This window comes from Lontra canadensis, unplaced genomic scaffold, assembly GCF_010015895.1.
Source record: "Lontra canadensis isolate GAN:19392208 unplaced genomic scaffold, GSC_riverotter_1.0 scaffold75, whole genome shotgun sequence".
NCBI lineage: Eukaryota > Metazoa > Chordata > Mammalia > Carnivora > Mustelidae > Lontra > Lontra canadensis.
In genome coordinates this window covers 3,430,945-3,454,397 of record NW_022631069.1, presented here as the reverse complement: position 1 = coordinate 3,454,397, position 23,453 = coordinate 3,430,945, and the positions used below count along the sequence as shown (strand labels likewise).

General features: G+C 49.7%; 1 protein-coding gene across 1 annotated transcript in view; it reads left to right on the top strand.

Annotated features, from left to right (window-relative positions):
* The first annotated feature begins 8,011 nt into the window (after window positions 1-8,011).
* The window catches only part of PTGFRN (prostaglandin F2 receptor inhibitor), a 78,867-nt gene continuing 63,425 nt past the window's right edge, over window positions 8,012-23,453 (top strand). Inside the window, exon 1 of the mRNA XM_032881337.1 lies at window positions 8,012-8,268. Coding sequence (XP_032737228.1) covers window positions 8,220-8,268 — 49 coding nt within the window. The 5' untranslated portion in view covers window positions 8,012-8,219. The remainder of the gene's footprint in view (window positions 8,269-23,453) is intronic.

The following is a 23,453-nucleotide window of genomic DNA, read 5'->3' as shown; positions in this document are numbered from 1 at the left end:
CCTTCAGAGGGTTTTTCATTTATTAAGTAACACTATCCACATCCCATTTTTTTATTAAAAACGAAAACGCCTCTCACTATAGCTGCCACTGTCAGATAAATGGGTTGGAGGAAGAGAATGCTAAGTAAATTCATTCTGATTCAAAGTCCTGGGTACAGTACTTGAAAATGTGTTTACAGAGGGTGAATTTCTTCTCCAAGAGAGAGCCCCATTCAAGCCATTCACCTCTTTAATCAGAGCTCAGGAACTTTCCAAGTTAATTTATTTTAAGCAATTTCCTGTTAGAAATCCAGCACAGAGTGGTCATACCCTCCATTTGAAGTGCTAATAATTTACATTGTAACTCCCGCCGTCTCCCTTGTCTGCATTTGGCATACTTTGTGGAATCATTTTAATATTCTATAATCACTTTAATATACTGTGTAATCTCAGACAAGTTACTCAGGCTCTCTGGGCTTCCGCTGTCTCATCTGTAAAACAAGGGGGTTGGACTAAATAAGTGGTTTTGGATTATTTTTTCCCAAATAAACTGTTACTGACACTCCAACATTTGAAAGAGACACAAACCACACTAGTCAGAAATTATACATTTATGGAGTCAACCTACTCTGTGTCAGGCGCTGTGCTGGGCGCTGGGGTCCAAAGCTGAGTAGAATGCAGCCTCTGCTCTCATTAGTGGGGAGACAGACACGTGCAGAACTGTTGTATAACCCTAAGACACATATTCAATGAAGAGCAGGAGCTACCCGCAGGGCATCTCGGGAAGGGGGACACAAGACTAGAGAGAGGAGTGACGCCCTGAGTCACATCCCTTGGCCTCTCCTGGGGTTTCCACAAGCTGTGGGGGACTGTCCAGCCCATGCCATCAGTGACCCACCTCATGCACACCCGTGTCCTTCAACCTGCCTGCATAAAGGCTCTAGGTGAGGACAGGTGCAGACCAGAGGAACGGAGGAGTAGGAAGAGTGTTTCAGAGGTTGGGCCAGGTGGCAGCAAAAGGAAGTGAGAAGCCGCAGAGTGTGGGGAACCCCGAGAGTTCAGGGCTGGCTGGACCTTCACGGTTGAGCCTTTGACTATGTAGAACTCGTGGTGAGTTACCATCCATCCGCTCAGGACTTGCTCGGACCCCCTCAAACCTGCACCCATCGTGTGCTTAGAGAAAGCAAGTGAATTCTAGTATTTGCCAGCCAGTGTGGACAGAGACCCAGTGCCCCCGTGCTAGGGTGAGGGGAAGAGAGGCAGCTGTCTGCTACTCTCAGAAACGATGTCCTTTCTCAGGAACACCTGATGGGACACCCCGTGTCTCCTCAAGTTCCAGGGCAGCCCCAGGCTCAGCCTCATCCCATTCCAGCCTTTCCCTGGAAGCAGAATTCATTGTAATTATTACCTTATTGCATTTAATCTGCAAATGTCCCTTGCAGGGCAGGAGGTGTGGAATAGAATATGACAGTAGTAGGAATATGGGAAACGGGTTCCCATATTGTGCATACATATGAACCTAAAAGAAAGGAAAATGACAAGAGTCAAATGAGGGAAAGGGAAAATAACAGCGGCAAGTAAGGTTATTTAAAATTTGGGCTTTTTGACCTATTCATTTCCTGGAGGTAGGGAGGTAGGGAGGGACGGAGACAAGAAGCTTTCTTTTTTCTTTTTTTTTTTTTTTAAGATTTTATTTATTTATTTGACAGAGAGATATCATAAGTAGGCAGAGAGAGAGGAGGAAGCAGGCTCCCCACTGAGCAGAAAGCCCTATGTGGGGCTCGATCCCAGAACTCTGGGATCATGACCCAAGCCAAAGGTGGAGGCTTTAACCCACTGAGCCACCCAGGTGCCCCGACCAGAAGCTTTCTAATCACTGACATGAAAAGAATACACCACCACTTATAACATTTACAGAGTCCATATGGTAAAAAGAAACCAGTTGCTAAGGAAAAGTGCAGTCATTTGTAGTACTGAGAATGGAGTAAAAACGTTCCATGGATCCTAAGTAGAGAGGCTGCTGCCTGATGTCAAGAAGAGCATCGGTAAACCTGTCCTTCCAGGGAAGACAGTGACAAAGTGCACAGGACTGTTTGTTAGGTCATCCCTCAATAGAAACTGATGGCATCATGACAAAATGGAATTCAGTAAAAGCAACTTTATGCGGGTGCCAGTATGATATAGCTAGGTATCAAGCTTACTGATGGGCTCCTTAATTCATAATTCAGGGGGATCTTAGGGTATCTAGAAGAATGTACAGGCTGCATTTACTTCAGGTAATCTTCCATAAATTTTGTTGCTCTCAGTTGGGCTTTTAAAAAATATCGAGGAGCAGTACGTTTGCAATCATGACCTGGATGGTGGCTGTTCTGGGTGGCTGGTTAAGTCCAGACACACTTACCCTCCACATCCATCAGCCCTCTCGGGGCAGGTCTGACATCACCTCCTGAAGATGCTGGGGCCACGCCAGGACAGCCGCCGTGGTTCAGAAGTGACCCTCCAGTGTTTTCATGGGCAAGGGGCCCAAGGGTCTCCTCAGAAAGTAACTTTGCCTTCTACCTACCTTGGAGGCAAACTGTTGATTAAGACCCCCACAAGCTTTATGCCCCAAAGCGTGGATACAGTTTCAGGCCAGAATAAAATACTGAAGCAGATGCTACAAAGCTGCTCGGCTATAGGGGACAAAAGTCATACGGTAAAGTTCCATGAAGTCGCTGGCTGGCAAAATGCCATTCCCCACGCACCTTCCAAGATAGACAAAATTGCCAGATGGACCCCACTGCTAAGTGACTTGCCGAGGGGGATTATGGGCTACGGAGTGGATAAAAATGCGAGATGTCTCCCAAAAATGGGGGCTGGGTTTTAGAAGAACTCACCTGAGTACTCTCCAGTAGAGAGGAGGTAGGTGTGGCATCTGCATGAATTTGCAATGTGCTCTAAGCTGCAGGACAGACAGCCAGCCTAGCCCCAAGGGGTAGACGTTCCAGAAAAGGGAGAAGCGGCATGGACAAAGATTTGGCTTTGGAAGAGGGACTAGGAAAGAGTTGGCTGGCCTTGGATAATTCACAGGATCTTGAGGTTGGAAAGCATTGCCTCTGAGATCAGCTTCTCTGTAACCCCCTACCCAATGCAGTAATTCTCCCGAGGCTGCGCTTACAGGTAGGCATTTAGTGTCTCGCCGAATAATTTTTAGAGAGGAGAAGATTCTAACAAATCCTGTAGCTCCCCTCATCATTGAGCTCACTCTGGTTATGACAAATGAGGCCAATTCTGTCTCTTGGCAATTTTTACCCAGTGACTCAACATAACACCCCAAGCAAGTCTACTCCTCCTTTGAAATGCAAAACTCCAAAATAATTGGAAGATAACTACTTAGAGCTCCCCGTCGTCATCTAGAAAGAACCTATTTCCATATATGGGAACTCCTCTCTGGTCAAGGGTTGCCAGATTCAGCAAATAAAAATGCAGGATGCCTGGTTGACTTGGATTCGGATAAATGAGGAATACTTTTAAGTAGGAGGGTGCTCTGTGCACTCTTGGGACATACTTATCCTGAAAAGTATTCCTTGTTTATCCGAAATTTGATTTAACGGGCCCTCCTGTATTTTAGCTAGCAGCCCTATCCCGAATGTGTTTTAGGTTGCAAATATTTTAAATGTGTGGTGTTCATGTTCCAGTTGAACCCCGAAGCAGAGCTCAAGTGGGATGAGAAAGGCTCGTGGGGGGAACCCGTAAGAGAAAGGAGGACATCCCCCCTTCTCCTCCTGCCCCTCCAAGTGCATGCGTGAATGTTACGGTGTGGTGCCTTCCCAGGAGGGCATGAAGTCCTCTCCACACCCACTGGCCGTCACTCCGGCTGCCAGGCACAAGGTTAGGCCTGGTGGGGCACATTTGGCCTTGGGTAAAGAATCTCCGCTGACATCCTGAAGCCCAGCTCCCAGAGACCCCGCACCACCCTCGGACCCTGCTGCCTCTCCCAGGACAGGCCACCTCTCGCTTCTGTGCCAGCCTGAGGCCGGAGGTCACAGAGCACAGCCCTCCGCAGGACCCTGTTTGACACAGTGCAAATAGATAAGGGCCTTACTGTCTTCCAAGCTGGTCCGTTGGGCATTTCATAATTTTCCCGGTGGGCTCCCCGGCAACGGTGAGTGACTGTCACTCATCAGAAAATGAAAGCCTCCTCTCCTCACTCTTCCCTTGTAACTCTTACAAAAAGATTGTATTTATTTATTTGAGAGAGAGCAAGAGAGAGAGAGAGTGAGAGAGCAGGGAAGGAACAGAGGAAGAGGGAGAGACTCTCTAGCAGACAAAACTCTGAGCACAGAGCCGGAGGACCTAGGGCTCCATCTCCTGAGACCATGACCTGAGCTGAAATCAAGAGTCGGTTGCTCAGGGTCACTGAGCCACCCAGGTGGCCCCCCTCCCCCACTTTTAACTCTTAATTCCAACTTCTTTTTTTTTTTTTTTTTTTAAAGATTTTTTATTTATTTATTTGACAGAGATCACAAGTAGATGGAGAGGCAGGCAGAGAGAGAGAGAGAGAGAGAGAGAGAGAGAGAAGCAGGCTCCCTGCTGAGCAGAGAGCCCGATGCGGGACTCGATCCCAGGACCCTGAGATCATGACCCGAGCCGAAGGCAGCGGCTTAACCCACTGAGCCACCCAGGCGCCCTTTAATTCCAACTTCTAATTCTATGATTAAATCTTACATTTCTTTTTAATTAGGAATCCCCTTAATATCCGTAGGGGAAAGACACCTGGAAAAAAAACCAAGGACTTATTTTAATGAAAATGATTAATGGAATGAAAGGTTGGATACACGCTTCCCCACTCTGCTGAAATAGGGTCAGGGTCATCTGAAGACCGTATGTATGTGTGTGTGTATGTGTGTGCATGGTTGGTGGGATGGGAGAACTAACACACCAGGCCCTGGTGAATCTCAGACCAATCAGCAAATTCATTCATTGGGATCTTCTAATATTTCCATTCTCGACTTTAAATAATAGGTGACTTTCCTGATCTCAGCAGGAATATCTGTCAGGAGTGAGAGTGTGAGGACCTTCCTGGGGTTTTCAGGAGCAGTGTGTGTAGGCAGTTATGTGTCATCAAGAGACAAGGCTTGGCTGTTGTGACCAGAGCCTCCCAGGGTCCCTGTGATCTGGCCAAGGAAACCCAGGGTAGGGCTCACCTCCCTAGGAATGGGCGTGGGTCAGAGTTCCTAGAGAAATGAGCCCTTCTGCCCCAGGCAAGCCCGAAGACTAACCAAACTGAGAACAATTGGTTGGGGCAAAAGCCTTACCTGTGTAGGAGGTTACTCACTCTGACTAAGTATCTTTCACAATAAAAGCATCATCAGATTCCAGAGTCGTGAATTAACAAAGTGTGCTGGTCTGCTGCGGGGATTATGTTTCTTTAGGATTTTATCCTTTGGTAGTCAGGGCTATGCAAAAGGTGGTGGTTATGAGCAACTGTCTGGAGTTGAGTTATTAATTTACACTCATTTTCTGCTACAAAACGGCTGTCTTGGGCTGACTCTCATGACACAGCTGACTGCCTACCGCCAATAGGCTATCCACTTTAGTCCTCATTCTGCTTGCCCTGCCTGGACAGTCTTATTTATTATTTCCATTTCAACTACTATCCACTGTTACTTCCATGATTGAAAATGCACCATTAATTTAATAACACCTGGGGCTGGGGAGGGGAGGAGAGAAGAATCCCTATCATATTAAATATACAACATCGACAGTAAGCACATCCCTCCACCTCACAGCTAAAGACCTCCCACTCATTCCAAACTCATTTCATGGACATCCTCTCTGAGCAGCTTTTCTGGGCAGCCTTCCCAGGACTGACCACTCCCTGTGTCACACCTGGACCTTGCATATGCTGTCACACCTACCAAGTCATGAAGCACAGATTGTGAGTGCCTTAAGGGCAGGAACTGTTTTACCAATCTCTGTATTCCCAGGATCTAGCCCAGGACCTGGCATTCATTCAGCCTATAAATATTTATTGAAGACCTATCATGTGCCAGGCACACCTCCAGACTTGTACTTGTCTGTTAAATAAAAGAGCTTTTAGCATTGACTCATTTCTATATTAGACAAAAATGGGAGTGGTATGTATGTTGTGCTGTTTCGGCTCAAGTAGCCATGGCGAATGTCATAGACTAGGTAGCTTAAACAAGAGACATTTATTTATCATAGTTCTGGAGCAAAAACAAAACAAAACAAAACAAAAAACTATCATAGTTCTTTAGGCAAAGCTCAAGATTTAGCTCCTGGTGAGGGCCTTCCTCCTGGTTTGCAGACAGATACTGTCTAGCTGTCTCCTTACACGGTAGAGAGATCATCTATTTGGTACCTCTCCTTATAAAGGCACTGATCCCATTCATGAGGGTTCCATCTCATCCTCAGGACCTAATTTCCACCCCCCCCCCCCCCCCCCAAAGGCCCCACCTCCAAGTGCCATTAGGGATTAGGGTTTTTTTTTTTTTTTAAGATTTTTTTTTTTTTTAATTTATTTGACAGACAGATCACAAGTAGGCAGAGAGGCAGGCAGAGAGAGAGAGGAAGAGGAGGCAGGCTCCCTGCTGAGCAGAGAGCCCGACGTGGGACTCGATCCCAGGACCCTGAGATCATGACCTGAGCGGAAGGCAGAGGCTTAACCCACTGAGCCACCCAGGCGCCCCTGTTTGTTTGTTTGTTTGTTTTTAAAGATTTTATTTATATGACAGAGAGAGATGCACCAAGAGAGGGAACACAAGCAGTGGCAGTGGGAGAGGGAGAAGCAGGCTTCCCATTGAGCAGGGAGCTGGATTCGGGGCCGGAACCCAGGACCCTGGGGACCACGACCCGAGCTGAAGGCAGATGCCCAACCATCTGAGCCACCCAGGTGCCCCTAATCACACGTTTTTTAGCAGAAATAAGCAATGCTTGTTAGTGGAAGCAATGATGCATCAGAGTTCAAGCAGTGCTCCTCTCCCCAGTCTGGGCGGTTTGGCCATTCACATCCGCAATGTGTTTTGCATGTATTAATGAAAGGCTGTGGTCCCAGGGGGTGTGGGTGGGCAGGCACTGGGCATCAGGATCGCTCCCTATGGGAGCACCTTGTGAAGCACCCTTGTGAAGTTTTAAACAATGGACACTAATTTTTTTTCAAAACTGGGCCTTTTGTATTCAAATCAGAAGCACAAAACCCTATTGTGGGGGAAAAAAAGGGGTCTTTATTGGCAACTAGTTGTGTCCACTCAAAGCAACACGTATTTAGACTTCAGAGTACATTCCATATGAAGAACTGTAGCTATTAATACACTTTGTTTGTTTCTCCGTGGGTGTACTTGTGGGACGCGTTCTAATCAATGCCATAGGCACCCTGGAGATTGGGAAGGGAGGCCCACCGGCCGCAGGGCAGGGAGCAGAGCCTGTGAGATCGAGGTTCTGCTCTTGCCACTTCGCCGTGAGCCCTTGGATAGGTCACTTCTGGCCTTGCACCACGAAGAGGCTGGAACTCGTGACCTATTTAAAGTCCTTTCACCTCCGGGGAAAGTCCTACCTGAGCAATTTTTAGCAAGAGCCCAGCGGCTGGTGGGTGGGGTGCGGAGCCTGAAACGAGTGGGGTGAACGGCGGGGAGGTAGCCGAGGGAAGAGCAGACACGCGTGGGTGACTCCAGAGGGACGGGAGCACAAGCGATGAGGTTTCCAGACGAGTCCTTCCCAGGCCAACTTTTAAAGGTCGGAGGAAAGTTTGTCGTGGGGCGGGGGCCCGAGGGGAGAGCGGGGTGGGCTCCGACGCCTCCTCCCCTTTAAGCGGGGGGCCGGGCGCTGCCGCCGTTACCTGGAGCGGGGAGGGGCTTGGGAAAGTTTGTGTTTGTAGCTGGCAGAGCGCCGGATGGGAGGCGCGGGCGGGCGGGCGCTGCGGCTCTTCCCTTTTGCTTTCGGGAAGCGGTCGGGACTGCGCGCTCGGCTCGGCGGGGCGGCTCCGGCGCCCGGCTCCCGGTGCCCGGCCGGCGGGAGGCGGGAGGCGGGCGGCGGGCGGGGGCAGGCGGGCGGGCGGCGCGCGAGCGAGGGGCGCACGTACGGCCCAGCGCTGGGATTTCTCGGCTCGCGAGGAGAGCGGAGCAGGCGCGCGGCCCAGGCGGGGGAGCGCGGACTCTGGAGCAGCCGGAGCTGGAGGAGGAGGAGGAGGAGAGGCGGCGGGGACGCAGGAGGCGGGGGAGAGTCGCTCCCGCCCGGCGAGCATGGGGCGCTTGGCGCCGAGGCCGCTGCTGCTGGCGCTCCTGGGGCTGGGTGAGTGCGCGCCGGGCTCGGCCGGGCGCGGGGGCCGTGGGAGGCTCGGCGGGGCGCAGCTGCGGCGCGCGGCCTGGGGCGCCGAGGTGCCGGGCGGCTCCCGGGAGAGGCGGCGGGGTCCGCGGGCGGCGCGGGCCGGCGGGGAACGGCGCGGGATCGGGGAGCCGGGCGCGAATCTGGCCGGGCCGCCTCGCCAGGCCGCGCCTCGCCCCACCTGTGCGGGGGGGAGTGGCCGGTGGCCGGCTTCCCCCAGCCCTCCCTACCTGTTGGCCTCCAGGAGCCCGGCTCACCTTGAACTCCGGGCCCGGAAGGTGCCGGCGGTACCCGGCCACGTCCCCAGCAGGGGGGCGGAAATATGCGCCTTTGATGTGGCCCGCCGTAGCAGAGATCGGCCGAATCGTCCCTGGCACATGCCAGCCCACGCCGAGCTGCCTTTCCAGGGAAGGGAGACAATCCGCCAACTTCCTTCTACGAAGGTCACGGGGTGGCCCAGAGCGCTAAAGGAAAAATCGGTGTGCTCGTCCTTCGTCATGTTGGCGGTGGCTCGATATTCTGCCTCAGTCTTTTCCTTGAGCTCTTCTTGAAGCTGCCTAGCTGCACATTTGCACACAAAGACCCGGGCGCCTTGGCTTCTCCAACTTTTCCTACCTGTTACTTTTCTTCCCTTTACGGCCCCCGTCTTCCACTCTCCCCAAACCCGGGTGCCTCTTGATCATTTCACCCAGCGGTGTCCCCCCCCCCTACCCAAGGAATCTTTGGTGGGTTTTTTTTTTTTTTCCCCCTCCTCTCCATTTTCCTTTTACCCCATACACACAGACACCATTTTCCTGTAGATACACATGATTATGGTAATATGGTTATTTAACATAACTATGCAGTTATCAGCCATAGAAATATGTATGTTTGTTAAGTGCCCTCTGAGGTGCTGGAGGACTGACCCCGGTGCTTGATATTATTTCATATTCTTGGATCCCTTTGGTCTGTGTCAGCCAGAACAGGAGTCCTGTGACCTGACCCAGGGTTCTCTTCCAAGCCCCTAGAGAAGTCAGATCTGAATCTTTTGCAGAATGCATGGTGTGTGGCGATTGTCCCAGCCAGGACCCAGCTGCACACAGGGCAAATGGCTACTCTGCACTTACAGTCAGAGGGTCCCAGTGGAAGCCTTCCACAGCCATTGCCATCCTGCCCACACCAGGGCCCACATTGTCCCCACCCCCATGACTGCCGCTGCCCTTTCTAGCTGATACTTGTGTTTTCTTTCTTTGAAGGGTTTTCTGGAATTCACTCCCCAAGAGAGCTCATCCAGCCATGCTGCTTTAGCTGCAACTTATGTGCAGAAAGCTTCCAGATCTTTCACTTGGTTTTGTAGCATATTTTGTATGGTCTTAGGTCCCAGAGCTTTCCCTTTCATACCAGGACCCTTGAAGTTCTCCGTTTGTTGTGATAGTCTATACACATTAATTGGCTAATGTGTCTGGGTCACACCAGGCCATGCCCTATAGTCACACAGATTGTGCACTGCACTACTCTAGGAGCTGCTCTTCACTTTGGAGCCAAGATGAATGACCCCCTAGAGTTGTGCTCTTGACAACCCTTGTACCAGCTCAGATGGTGGGCTCATGAAGTCTGAAAAGAATGCCCTTGAGTAATTATGATGGAGAAAAAGGGATCGGGGGCAAAGAGATGGACAAAAGGAAAAAAACTGAAGTGGGAAAAGCACAGCTTGGAGAAGCCTTGGTTGTATGTTGGCAGGGCATTTCATGTTAACTACACATAAGTATCTGAGGAGTCACCAGCCAGTGCCTTTCCACCTAACAGCTTCTGAACTTGGTGTTCCAGATGACAGTTCTGCCCTCCAGCACTCACCCAGTGTGGCTTCTTTGTGACCTCTGGGAAGCCCTCCATGTTCTACTGGCTCCTGAAACCTAATATGTCAATAAACAAGCTCATCTTTCCTCTCGTATTGCATCCTGGGCATAATTTTGCCATCACTGACCTCTGTGACCTCCACGTTCACACAGTCCCTCAGTTCTGTGGCTTTTCTCCTAGCACAGACTCCGGCTTCTTCCCATTCTTCCTGTTTCTACAGCTACTATCCTAGCCCAGGTTCTGATAATTCCCTGCACGGATTAACTTTGGACATCTTCCTGGCTGATCTTTTCCTCCATCCTCCTTAGTTCATCATTTTCCAGAAGGATCAGTTTTGGGGAGTGTCTCACCTTTGCTCATTGGTCCTTTTGGTTTTTCTTCCAAGGATATTCTGCCCCTTGTGTTCGCTTCCCTTTGAATCAAATACTTCATTCTAAGGAATCTGTTTGCTGTCCTTTACAGAGAATTGTGTGAACCTTCTGGCCTTTCCCTTTTCCATGGCCTGGGAATGTGCCTCCTGCTTCTCTTTTCTCACCTACGTATTCCCGTTTCCCCCAAAACTTGCTTCTTCCAAACATTTTCCTAAGTCTCCCTCTCAAAGGTCACAATCCCATCAGAACCCACTCAGCTTCATGGAGCAGGTCCCTGTGTCTGACCTGTCTTGTCCACCCATTCACTACGGCATTTCTTGAATATCCATCAGAGTCCACAGAACATCGCAGACAAATACCTCCCTGAGTGGTCAGTGCAGGTAGATGGACAGATAATAAATAAAACAGTTAACTACAAGACCAAATGAGATACCTGACAGAGACACCCAAGTGCTGGTAGGAAGCAGGGAAGAGAATGATTAATTTTGACTTGGGGTTGGGGTTGATTTTGCTGAAGAGGTGACATTTGAGCTGAGCCTTGAGGATGATTAGAATATTGAAAGGAGTGGAAGAGCGTTCCAGGAAAAGCACGTTTGTGGAAGGGCATCGAGTGGGGCCATGTGAAAGTGCTAGGCTCTTTCAGGAAGGGCATGTGAGATCCATGGAGCTGGAGGTGGGCCGGGGAGGTTCTAATGGGAGAGCAAGCTGGAAGGGTGGGTTTGGGGTAGCTCCTAAAGGCTTTTCGTGCTGGGCTGAGCAGTCTGGGCTGTGAGGGGGGGGGTATTGGTTTTGGGGGTGCTGCCAGGCGGCCCGTACTTTTCCTGTCATGTCGCTTATCTCACTGTATATAATACTTGTTTCTGGTCTGAATCCCCACACTGATTATATCCCCAGGGGCAGGGATCACGTTCATCTTGTTCACTGTAGTCCTGTTACTAATAGGGTTCCTGGTGGGCCGTGCGTAGTAGGTATTTGGTAAATGTTGGCCAACTGAGTAGATACATGCATATATCCCTGTCTCTGTGGGTATTGGGTAGCCCTTAAAAGCTCTCAGGGTGAAATTAACCCAACACAGCAATGTGCGGGAGGAGGTCAGTTCTCACTATTGTGCAGCATGAATTACAGAGTGAAAGGTAGGAAGGGGCGAGGAATTTTTCTTCATTTGTGTCTTTAAAAAAAAAAAACACAACTTTCAAATCCATTGAAATGGTTTTTAAGTGACAGAAGCATTATATCTGTATTTTCAAATTCAAATTAGACAGAAGACTTACATTAATTAGGTAGGCCAAACTGCTGTAACAAAGGCAGAGACTCGAAGCTTCACAGTTCAGAAGCATCAGGGTTCAAACAATAGAAAGGTCTCTCACAACAGTGCCAGGCGGGGGCTTCACATGACTAGGGTGCGTGGTATGCCTGGTCCTTGCAGCCATCCTGGTGCCCAGGCTGATAGCAGCTCCCCTGTCTTCAGCCCATCTAAGATCACTTTGGTTGTCCTCATCCCCTCTCCTGCCCCATAAAGGGGGAAAGAGCCTGGAGGAGAACACATGGAGGTTTCATGGACCAGGATTGGAAGGGGCATGCATCATTTCTGCACACATTCCATTCAAGAGAACTTAGCCTCGTCACACTAGCTGCAAGGGAAGTCGAGGAATGCCAGGTAGCCTAGCGGCTACCGAGCACCAACATCCGTGGGCGAGAACAGTGGACTTGCGGGGCGAGCTAAGCAGTCTCTTTGTCAGCTCTGAAGGAGGTCAGGTAAAAAGCTTAGCCCAGGCGAAGCCGCTCCTATCACATGCGCGTGTCCGTGATACCAAATGTTTTGTTTCTTCTTTTCTCTCAGTTTCTATAGAGGGCTCTGTATGGGACGGAAATGATAGCTGCTGTTTAGAGAGTACATATCAAGCACCAGGTTTTATGTGCCTTCTCTTATTTAATCCTCACAACCCTTTGAGAAAGGTGCTGTTCTTTCCTGCCCATTGCACACGAGGAAAGCGACGCCCAGAAAAGTTACATCACGTGTCCGGAGTCCTACAGCTGTTCCGAGGCTGAGCCAGAATGTGATCACGGGGCTCCACCGTGCCTGTGCTCAGGAAGGAGTTGACTGATGCTCTCCGTAACCTCACGCTGTGTGTTGCCTGAGACTAGTTTTGGCAGAAAAAAGGACGGCCGTGATTTGACAGCCAGAGTGCAGTTGCAAATGAGAGAGTCTGGGGTGAGCGCAGTCCAGGCACAATTCCTGGAGGGGCCGGACCAAGGGCTCCTATTCCCACATGTGGTGACCCCTGACTCCTAGCAGGTCTCCACGCCTGCGCCTGCTCTGAGGGGTGGGACCCAAAGGCAGAAGGCGGGGGAAGGCTGGCAGGAGGAACCTTAGTGAATCCCCCCAGCTTAACAGTCTTTGAAGTGCTGTGGCCTTCAGAGATTGCTTGGCACTCATTTTAGCCTTGTTAACAGAATTCCTGTATCTGCCAAGCTGATTAATGCCTGCCCTGGCTATAATTATTATTAGCCTGCTGAATAGGAACCCTACTTGTCAGCGATGGTTCCTTACAAGGCAGTCGGGCTGGTCGGCGGCGTGTATATGGCTATTTTGCTTCAGTGATGAGCTGCAGGGCTGATTTTCACCCCGTAGATTGGACGTACATTTTCCTGTTGGTGCTGCGTCTGGCAGTTAAAGAAGGTGTGTGCTTGTCTGTCAGTGTGTGTCTGCGTCTCACTTTATCAAATGAAGTTGTGGGGAAGCTGGCGGGGCAGTTCATAGCTATTCGGTGTAATTGCATCTGTGTCTTCAAGGCAGGGTACCAAGGCCATTCGACTCTCGGCTTTGGGAAAAATAACTTGAACGGGCAAAAATTCTTCCTAATTTATCTTCTGGGAAAGGCAAAGTGCTGCAGTTAACACCGTCAGTGGTTTCTAGATCTCGGACTATTTTTCCCCCACACCAACTGGATAGTCTTCAGAGAGCAACAGAATTAGACCCAGTAGTTAACACTGTTGCAGACCAGCGGTGTGATTTCCAGGAGGCTAGAGATAATGGCACTGTGTCCACGTTTGTGTTCTTCAAATGCTGATTCCTCTACAATACTTTGTAAGTGTTTGTGTGAGATAATGGAGTCACTAAGCGTCATGATTCGAGTTTAAGTATGATGTTCTGGGACCTTAATTGCATCCTGCTTCCCACCTTTATAAGCAGCTGGGACTTGAGCATTTACATCACGAAGGAGATTTCAGGGGAATTGAGAAACACTGGCCAGTGTTGCTGTGTCTGGGAGGAGTTTCACTTAGCACCGCAAAGAACAGAATTATGATTAAGGTTCAGGGCACAATTTAGAATGGGTGCTACCTTTGAATCCTAATGAACTACAAGTGGTGTGCAGACAGTTGGGTTACTCCTCAGACCTCAAAAGGGATGTGAGGCCAAGAGCATCCTGACAATGGCTCCTCTTTATCCTTACTTCAACCTGGACAGGGCTGGAACTTCACAGCTTGTGGACCGCAGTAAGGGGACCCAAGTGGATGGGAGGTGTGTTAGGACGTTGAGACCTTCAGCCCCCGGAGCCCATAGGTCAGAGCTGCCCCTAAAGCCAGAAACTCTGTTTACTGAAGACAGTTGTACTGTTATTATCACTTCCCCTGTATCCTCTGATTTGATGGAGATTGCTGGTTTTTTCTTTTACGCGGTGAGCCACAGCCTGCTCTGGATGGGCCCTGGCCTGGCCTTGGGATGAGCTGTTGGAAGATGGAAGTTGAGCAGTCCAGTGATCTGGCAAGGATGTCATTTATTTAGCCAGTAGCCCCGAGAGAGTGCACACCATTCCAGCCCTGGCATTGTTCTGAGTGCTGATTCCTTGGCGACCCAAGCTGACTTGGGGCTCCCATGCCGGGTGGGACAGGGTGTGTCATGGATGTGTAGCAGGTGGACATGTGGCGGGTGGTGTCAGCAGAAAGTGTGGCACCACCTGGATGATCGAGGTGAGGGTCAAGGGCACGTTCTCAGGAATGAGGGCAGTGAGGAGGCTGGGCCGGGAAAGGAGAGTTCTAGAAGGTTAGTCAGGGACGGAGGAAGACCCAGGAGAGCACTCTATCAGAAGCAGACAGAGGGGGTTCGAGGACACCCGTTAAAGGGATTGGGCAGATGCTGCTGAAATGAAGGAAGATCAAGATGATGAGAAGCCCCAGACTGGGAGACTGAGTTGGACTCAACAGTCAGAAGGAGGAGGCTGAGGATCACTGACGTGGAGATGAGGAGTGAGCTGAGTGGGGTCGCCATCAGACACCTCAGCCCACCTTTTCAGGTGGTCCCACATGGGAGACGACCTTGAGGGGAGTAGCTTAGAGCATGGCAGGGTCAGGGACCTGGCAGTACCCAGGGCCTCCAGCGTGCCCACAGGGAGGATGACTGCTGGGTCTGCCTTCTGGGGAAGGTGGAGCAGTGTGGGGTGGGGGGCTCCCAGGGCACCCCTGGCCTTGGAAGTCAGAGTGCTAGGCGGTCTCCCAGAGAGGAGGGAAGGGCGAGGTGGAGGTCAAATGTGCAGGGAGCACTGTGGTGTGGGAAACATGGTCCCCACCATGCTCTCAACCTTTTTAGCCTAAAGAGTGGCCACAAAGCCCCCAACATGCCAGTTAGAGGTTATCTGTGCGTTCCCTTACATTCCCTGCACAAATGGAAAGTTTTCCTTCTGTTCCCCTGGATGTCTTCTTCCATGTTGACTGGTGGAATTAACCTACTTTCTGAGAGCTGCTTTTAGGCCTTCAGCTGTTAGGTGGACTCTCCAGCATGGGGACGCTGTGGCCGTTTTATAACCCATCTTTATCTCATCCTCATCAGCTAAGAAGATTTCGTATTACGAATAAACCATTCCATGTGCTTTTCTTAATGATTTCTGCTCGTGGAAATCCCTTATGCAGAGCAAAAGTAGGTGTCAGGTTTTGGAATCTTCCCTCCAGCAGCCCCCCGGCCTTGGACAGGTTTCTTAATCTCTCTGAACCTCAGTTTTCTGCATCCGTAAACTGGGATGACTGTCTCTCTTGCAGGTTTGTCATGAAGATGAAAAAGAATAGATCTGCAACAGCGTAACCACTGAATTTTATGTGATCCCTTGAACTTCGCCACTCAAAGTGGGATCTGGGAACCCGCAGGATTGGCAGCACTAGGGAGAAGCTAAGGGCCCAGTCCAGTCCACTGAATCAGAGTCTGCATTTTAACCAGATCCCCAAGGGATTTGAATGCCTGGTAATGTCTGAGAAGCTCTAGTCTGAAAGAGAGCCTGTCATCTCAGTTCTCTGGTGGCCTTGGCTTCCTTGGTGAACTCTGAGGCGGAGGCCATGGTCAGAGTCACAGGAGAGTGGGCCAGCGTGGGCTCCATGGAAATGTGGCAGGCCTCCAGTTAGCCATGAAGGGTGAGGTTAGCATAGTCTGTCCTGGAGGCAGTTGGCCTGGTTTCTGGACTGTTCCACCCAGTTTGGCAGCCTGGGAGGGGTGTGGTGTGATCTCACCATGGGATGAGGGATGCAGGAATCTATAGGGAGTCGGTGACAGCATCACAGAGAAAGATGGGCAGGGAGTCCAAGGTAGGACAGGCAAGTAAGTGAGGTTGGAAGGCTTGTGATTACAGCAGGTTTGAGGGACTAGAGCATATCATGAGGGTCACAAAGCAGACCCCAAGACTCACAGGAGTGGGTGGGTTCAGAAGGTAGGAGGCGAGGATCTGAAGAGGTAACTTTTGAGTCCATGATCTTGAAAGTGGAAATCTGAAGGTGCAGTAGGCTGGGCAGGCAGTAGCCAAAGTAGACCCTTAGCTAGAGTTCGTACCTCTCGGGGCATTTTGGCCAGTTTACTTCTAATAACTGACTGGGTTTGGCCTGAAAGGGGGAAGAGACAGCGGTGTGAGATTTTAGATGCATTATGTCCAGGTGTTGGAGGGAAAAGGCAGTAACCTGTGACTAAGATGAACTAGGGGCTGGGGAGAAACCAGTATGGGGATTATTTCCTCCCTAAGAAATTCCTTCCTGCCTTTTACATACCACTTATTTTGTGCTGGACACTGCATTTAGCACATAAGAACTCATAACCCATGAGGTGGGTGGTGGTTACTCCCATTTGACAGATGAGAACACTTGAGTTGCAGAGACATGAAGTGACTTGCTTAAGGTTACAGTAACTGACAGAGCTGCCAGCATTCAAACCCACAGGGCCTGGCTCCAGAGTCTGGGCTCATTACCACAGTAGGCTATTTTTCATCTCTGTGTCAGTATAGACACTGAGAGGCAAACATGTGTCTGAATACCTAGGAGAGGAATTGATACAATTAGTCAAAATGTGGTAACATTTGTTTCCTTGTCTTTTAAAACAGGAGGCTTGGATTCTGGCCCTTGACCTTCCACTCACTAGCTTTGTGACCTTGGACAAGTTGCTGACTAGCTCTTAGCTTCAGTCAAGTGGGGTCTGGGCTAGTTGTTTCCTGAAGGCTCCCTTCCATCTTCAGAACTCCCTAAGTCCACGCTGACCTCTGCTGGTGGCCATATGGGCTGCTTGGTCCAGCCCTGGAGTCCCTGGCTGCTGGCCCATCGTCCGCAGCCTGCCCCTCTCACGTCTCACCTGCCTGACACCCCTCCACAGAGGGTTGGTTGGTGCCTCAGAGGGCTCTGGGAATAGTTCGTTGTTTTGTCTCCATATCGGCAATTACTTCCTCCTTCCAGACTGCTCCCCCTGCTGGGAAACAGGGCATTTTCCCTGTGGTTCCTCAGGTTATGGAGGTGTGTCCGCCACCGCCCCCCGCCCCCACCAGCCAGGCTAACTACACCTTCCGACCGACTTGTGGGGGAAGTTGCAGAAACAGTAAAACCAATAGGCGTTTCTAGATGGCAGAGTTTTTCTTATTACTATTTTTTTTTTTAAACTTATGTTTGAGGAAATCAGCCATAAGTAGGTTGGGGTTGAGATAATTGAGTCTTAGCCCCCAGAAATCTGACTTGTGTGTTCTTCCCCATTTTGCCTGGCAGGTGATTATGCTGCACAGGCTCTCCTTTCCCAAATACTCTCCATCTACCATGAAAAGAGACAAAGACATCTTTAAAAGTGTCCAAATCTTGACACGAGTTTGGATTTTCCACTTTCCTAAAGGATAGGAGAGTCGAAACTCAGACATTTCTAATCAATAGCCTTAATTGGCTAAGAAATGTGTTTTCAGGGCTTGGGGACTTTCTTCCTTTTCATTCTCTTCTTCTGAAGAGGGGAGGTAAGAAGGATGTGGGATGCAACACCAGAGAAAACGGTATAGCCTGGAGAACCTCCATGTTGTTGCTAGGGCGTGTGTGTGTGTGTTACGGCCTTGGTCTTCACTGTGGCCTGGCTACTTTGGGATGTAACCCTTAGTGCTGACCCCACATGTTCTCTCTCACTCATCTTGGATGCCTGAAAAAGCCTTGTAGGAGTGAGTTCTTGCAAATGTGCAAGTGCCTTGCTGGCTTGCATTGTTCTAGAGGTGAAGGGGTGGAGAGCCTTTTATAAGTGCACTGTCCCCTAGGATGTCCTGAGAGCGGAATAGTAGCCGATTTGGTGTCTGTCCAGTGTGCCACTGCTTTGCTTAGGTTGCAGTGAGGACTTTAAAACAAAAAACAAATAAAACCAAACCACTTTTGGCACAGCTATTCATTTTTCCATTTTCTGAAGGCTGGCATGTCCAAATGTTTTCTTATTTATTAGAAGACATTATATATAGTCCATCATCTTTGATTGAGAAATCTATCCAGTAAGTTTCAAGTTCAGGCCATAGCGTCTTGCCTGGAGCCTGGCACACAGTGGGTGCTTCCGTTGGGCAAAGTGAACACGGTTGTGAATAAATAATTCGTGCCCAACTACGACCGTACTTTCCAATCTATGACATTTTTGCTCTTTCTCATGATCTTAATTTTTAGAACTTCGGCAGCATTTAGGGACTGTTTACCATGTTTCTACCACTGGGAGATCACAAAGGAATTAGGAGATGAACCAGTTATAACAGAATGGATCATTGGTGCTTTTTAAACGTTCAAGTGGCTGAATCATTAGATAGCTGTGCATATGGGGCTGTCAGAGTCCTAGGGAGGCCAGGAGCTGTTAATGGGGAAGGGCCCCATGGAGCAGGTAGGGCTAGAAAGCGGTTTGAGGCTGGAGCAGGCAGACCACGTCGGGGAGGAAATGACTAGCGCGGTTTCTCGGAGGTAGGAGTCAATCAGTGTGTGCAGGTTGGCATTCCATTTGGGAATTAGCTGACTTAAACCGGAACCGTAAGGGAGACCTCAGCGAATGTGGATATTAAACTCTGAGGAGGGGAGGTTGGCGGAGAGGCAGAATGTTAGCAAAGTCACCCTGAAAGGTGTTGGCAGCATTGTCAGCGCCCACAGAGCAGCTAAGAGCCCACCTGCGTAAGGCTGGTGAGGTCTGCTGGGGCTTACAAGAAGCTAGTGGGCTAAATTAAGGTGATAAGTCAGGCCATAATCCTATTTTGGGTGGTTTCTTACACGGAAAATGGCTCACAAAACAATTACCGATACTCCCCTCAGGTAGCTGATCAGAGCATTTCTTCGAAGGATTAACACTTGATAAGAGACACAGATAAGTTTTAGAGGAAAGATGGGAAATTGTAGATGCTTTTCTGGGGGAAACAAGATCTATGCAATCATGTGGCCTGTTCATCAGAGTCCCACTTTAATAACAATTTATCCCACAAATAAGCTGCGCTCAGAGCAGCAGCACAAGTTTCCAGAAAGCTTAGCGTCGTACCTGGCGTGTAAGTAACTGGCCCATCTCTGGACTCTCACAGAGGTAGCGAGGCTTCGCGAGCTGCCCATTTGTAGCCTGGGGAGCCATGGGCCTAATGGGAATTCCATGAAGCCGGCTGTGAATTTGGTCCTAAAAAAAAGGCAGTGCTAAGGCAAGCTCTTTGTTCCACCCAGCGTGTTTGTTGAGGCTTCTGGCCCTCCAAACAGAGAAGTGAAAACGGGATGCATGATCGAGCTGCGAGGACGCCTCCTGAAGTTTTCCCAAGTAACCCTCTCTCCTTGCCCTTAGAGACGACTATCCAATCTCCGTATGCAGTGCCCCTCTTTTTTTTATCTGTCAATTATTTCCATTTGTTTGAGTCTCTGGAGGCTGGGTGGAGTCTCGCTGCCCTGAGAGGACAAGAGGACAGCACTTTCTGATCTGGAGCAAGGGCGCCCATGGCCCATTCCTTTGTCGTGGGCTCTCATGGAGCCGCATCCCTTGAGAGCACAGCCCTTCCATTGATAGTGATCTGCTTATTAGGAGGGCTGTTTGTCTCATCCCACCTGTCAGCGCCATGAAAATGCGACAGTGTCCGTTTTTGTTTATCCTAGTACCTAGGAATTTGAGTCTGTGAATAATTAGGTTCATTTTTGTGCGTAGAGAACATCTGTAGATCTCTATACAGGTACATACAGCATCTGTGCGGTCTGTGACCCACGACACCCACGTGAAATGCACATGAAATGCACCCAAGTCTATGTTGTGGGGCCGTAAGTTGTAAAGGAGGCAGAGGTTATCCATGTGTCCTTGCTCGCTTTTTTTTCTTTTGTTACTCCCACACGATTTCTGAGAGAATGGCTTGTGACTCCATTTCTAGGACAGAGGTTTGTGGAGCAGGGGAGTCCACACACGGAAACGAAAGGATGGGAAAGTATCCAGTCCCCCTCATGAGAGTTTCCCCAGTTACTTCCGTGGCTGCTGGTATGGGAGACACACGACTCACAGGTCCTCGTTATTGTCCCCGTGCTCCCTCCACCCTTTCCTCCCTTGGTGGGGTTGAAACAACCTCTCCCATCCCAAAACAGCATCCTCCTTGCTTCTGCAGCTTTGTCTTGGTCATTCCTGGTGTGGAGAAGCCATCCTTCCTTGCAGGACAGGCTGGAAACGCCTTGAGTCTGTGTTAGCCCTGACCGCAGACTGTCTGCTAGTCATTCCTGCTCCGGCTGGCCAGCAGCCAGTTCTGGCCACGTCTGAGTGAAGGGACAGCCATGGTGCTGCAGGGAGCATAAGCCTCGTCTCTCCATTTGCCGATTTCTCAACTTCTCATTGGATAATGAGAGTTATGCCAAACATTGTTCTAGAGCTCTGGGCACATAGGGACCGAGACACAGTCCCTCGACTCCTCTAGCTGCCAGTCTCTTGGTGGAGGCAGGACACATGCACAGGAGGAGAGGTGGCATTGAAGAAGTGCCCAGGATAGTTCGAGACAGAACAATGTCGAAAATTTGGAGAAAAGGGAGAGTATTAGGGACTAGTTTAGACAGAGGTGCTCTTGCAGAAGAAGTAAGATGACTGACATAACCCTCTCTACTTGTTTGTATTACTACCCATGTCTCCTCTGTACCTGTCTATACATTTTTTTAGTCTTTGGTGCCATGTCTGGAATGAGTCCCTTCTAGAAGTTTCCAGAGCACCCAGATATGTTGGCTTCTCTAGCCTCAATGAAGAGTGATAATAAAACCAATGCGTCAGACTTTGGGATTTGGAATATTGTGATTGTGTCCTATCCCAAGGTGCTGAGGTCCCCTACCCTGGGGTCTCATGGCTGATGCTATGTGTTCATGGTGGCTCTAGCTGTGGGTGCTTCTCTTTCTGTGATGACCTTATTAGCAAAGAGCTTTTTTGAAAATGGTTGATTGGGGGTCCTTTCTCATATAGATGAGATGAAGTCATGCCTGTTAACCTACCTAGACAATGATCCGAAGGTCAGTTTTGGTTTTAAAATTCCAGTTTGCAGAAGCTCCTTGAGGTTGCAGTGATCACATCATTCTATCACCAGGCATGTTGCGGAGCTGGGAATGTGATGATGAGCAAGGAATGATCTGCCCCTTCCAAGGGCTCACAGTCCCGTGAGGGAGGCAAGTAAGCAAGTGAGCTCAGGCAGTTGGCAGTGGCGGAGCCAAGTAGATCCCCAGCAGACACATTCAGAGCTCCGGCTGGGGACGGAGGGAGGGGAAGAACTGGAAAGACTTCCTGTGGACTCACGTGAGCTCCCTAAGTCTTATCGATCACTGGGGTTTTGTCTGCCAGAGAAGGGGTAGGGTTATTTGTTTCAGACAGAAGGAAGAATATGGGTAAAAAAATAGACCTATTTATAAGAGCATGCTGGTCTTGCATGAGGAAAACTTTTTGTGGTTGGAGTGGAGCGTTGTGTTGCAGGTTCTTCAGAGGAAAAGAGTTGGGGCTGGAGAGAAAGTCGTGAGATTGGGAAGCTCTTTGAATATCACCTGGAGGGTTTGAAACCTGATGTCATAGGTGAATTTGTTTTGTTTTGTTTTTCTGGGTCTGTCTTCCCTAGAATGGCCCTAAGCTCTCATGTCCTTGATTTAGTTATATTTTAAGATTTCCCATTGTTGGAGAACTCATCTCCTCCTGGCCTTTCTGCATAGCTGCCACACTGTTCCCTCCTCAGCTCTGACACTGGGCTGGGCGTATGCTCAGGAGCTCACCTGGTGATGTGGTTCAGCACACGCTAGGTATGCAGTAAAGGAGTGCTGAATGGAGGAATGAAATATCAGGTTGATGAAACCAAAGTCTTCTCTCTGAAGGGCATGTAAACCCAGAGTCATCTGTTCAAGCCAGATTACCACACTATTCCTCACTGGGCCTTAGTGGGGAAGCTGGACAGAGACCTCCACACCACCCGTGGCATCTGGCAATGTGCCTGGAGATGTGGAGGGTGGACTTAAGGCCTTGTTAGGGAGGAAGGGTGGACAAGGCAAGGGAAGAACAGGAAAAGGTACAGGAAATAGTAAAATAGAGAGACAGGACAAAGCTGTCCATGGTAGGGAGTGGGGAGAATAATTTCAGCTACTATCTCAGGTGCCTTTCAGGCCCACATGCAAGTTTAAACCCAGCATGAATCCCCCATTCTCTCCAAACTAGAGGCTGAAAGGAGGACCAGGTGTTCACACAGAACTTGGCAGACTACGTAGGCTAGTTTGAACATGGGGAGAATTAAAAGTGGCTGAGTAGTGAGGGATGGTGGGCAGTGGTTGGTCCGTTAGCAGCTGTTAATTTCATAGAACGCTCTCGAGTAATCCTTGTGGGTAGATCTTGCCTCAGCCTTTTCGGTCTCTGGTCCTCGTACAGAGAATTGTTTAAGTCATTTCATGCCTTTTGAGTTATTTTGGTGACCGATCAGCACAGATTACCGCCAAGTGGTTTTCACATTTGTCCTTTGGTCACCTGACTTCTCTGAACCTCAGTTTCCTTATTTAATCCTCTCCAGGTTGAGTATTCAATCATGTGAACAGGATTTTCAAACTGTAAAGCAGTGCTATAAATGTAAGGTGGTTTCTGTCAATTACTGGGTCCTTGAGGGCAAAGCCGTCTGCTCAGTACTTGGCTTACTGTATCGGTTAGGGTTCCATCAGGGAAGCAGAGCTGCCATAAATATGGAATAAAGCATGTGTTAGAGGAATTAATTTTTACACAATTATGGGAGGAGTTGGGGAAGTGATTGCTTGGGAAGGCGAGCTGGAGGATCCAAGGAAAACCACTAGTTAGCCCTCCGGAAGCACTGGTGGACTGGCTAGGGCTTGCAGAGGAGCTGGGAGCCATGCAGAGTGGGGCAGGGAAAAGGGGATGGCACAGGAGTCCATGGAAAGCTACCATCTCTTCAGAGCTCTTTAGAGCTACCACCCAACTCTCCAGCCAAGCATCTGGTGGTCTTGGGGTCACTATCCTTGGCCAGTAAGGATAGTACTTGGGAAGAAACATGGAGCAGAAAGAAGAATGAGGACAAACTAGTGCCCACCAGCACCTGTGCCTCCGCCTCTCACCACCGTTGACTGTGGCAACCAGCAGAGCACAATGGCTGCAGGCTTCCTTGCTTCCACTTCCCAAATCTCAAGTGCACTTCTATTTCGTCTGACTCTTAACCTGGAACTGCACAGGGAGGAGGATTCTGGGAAATG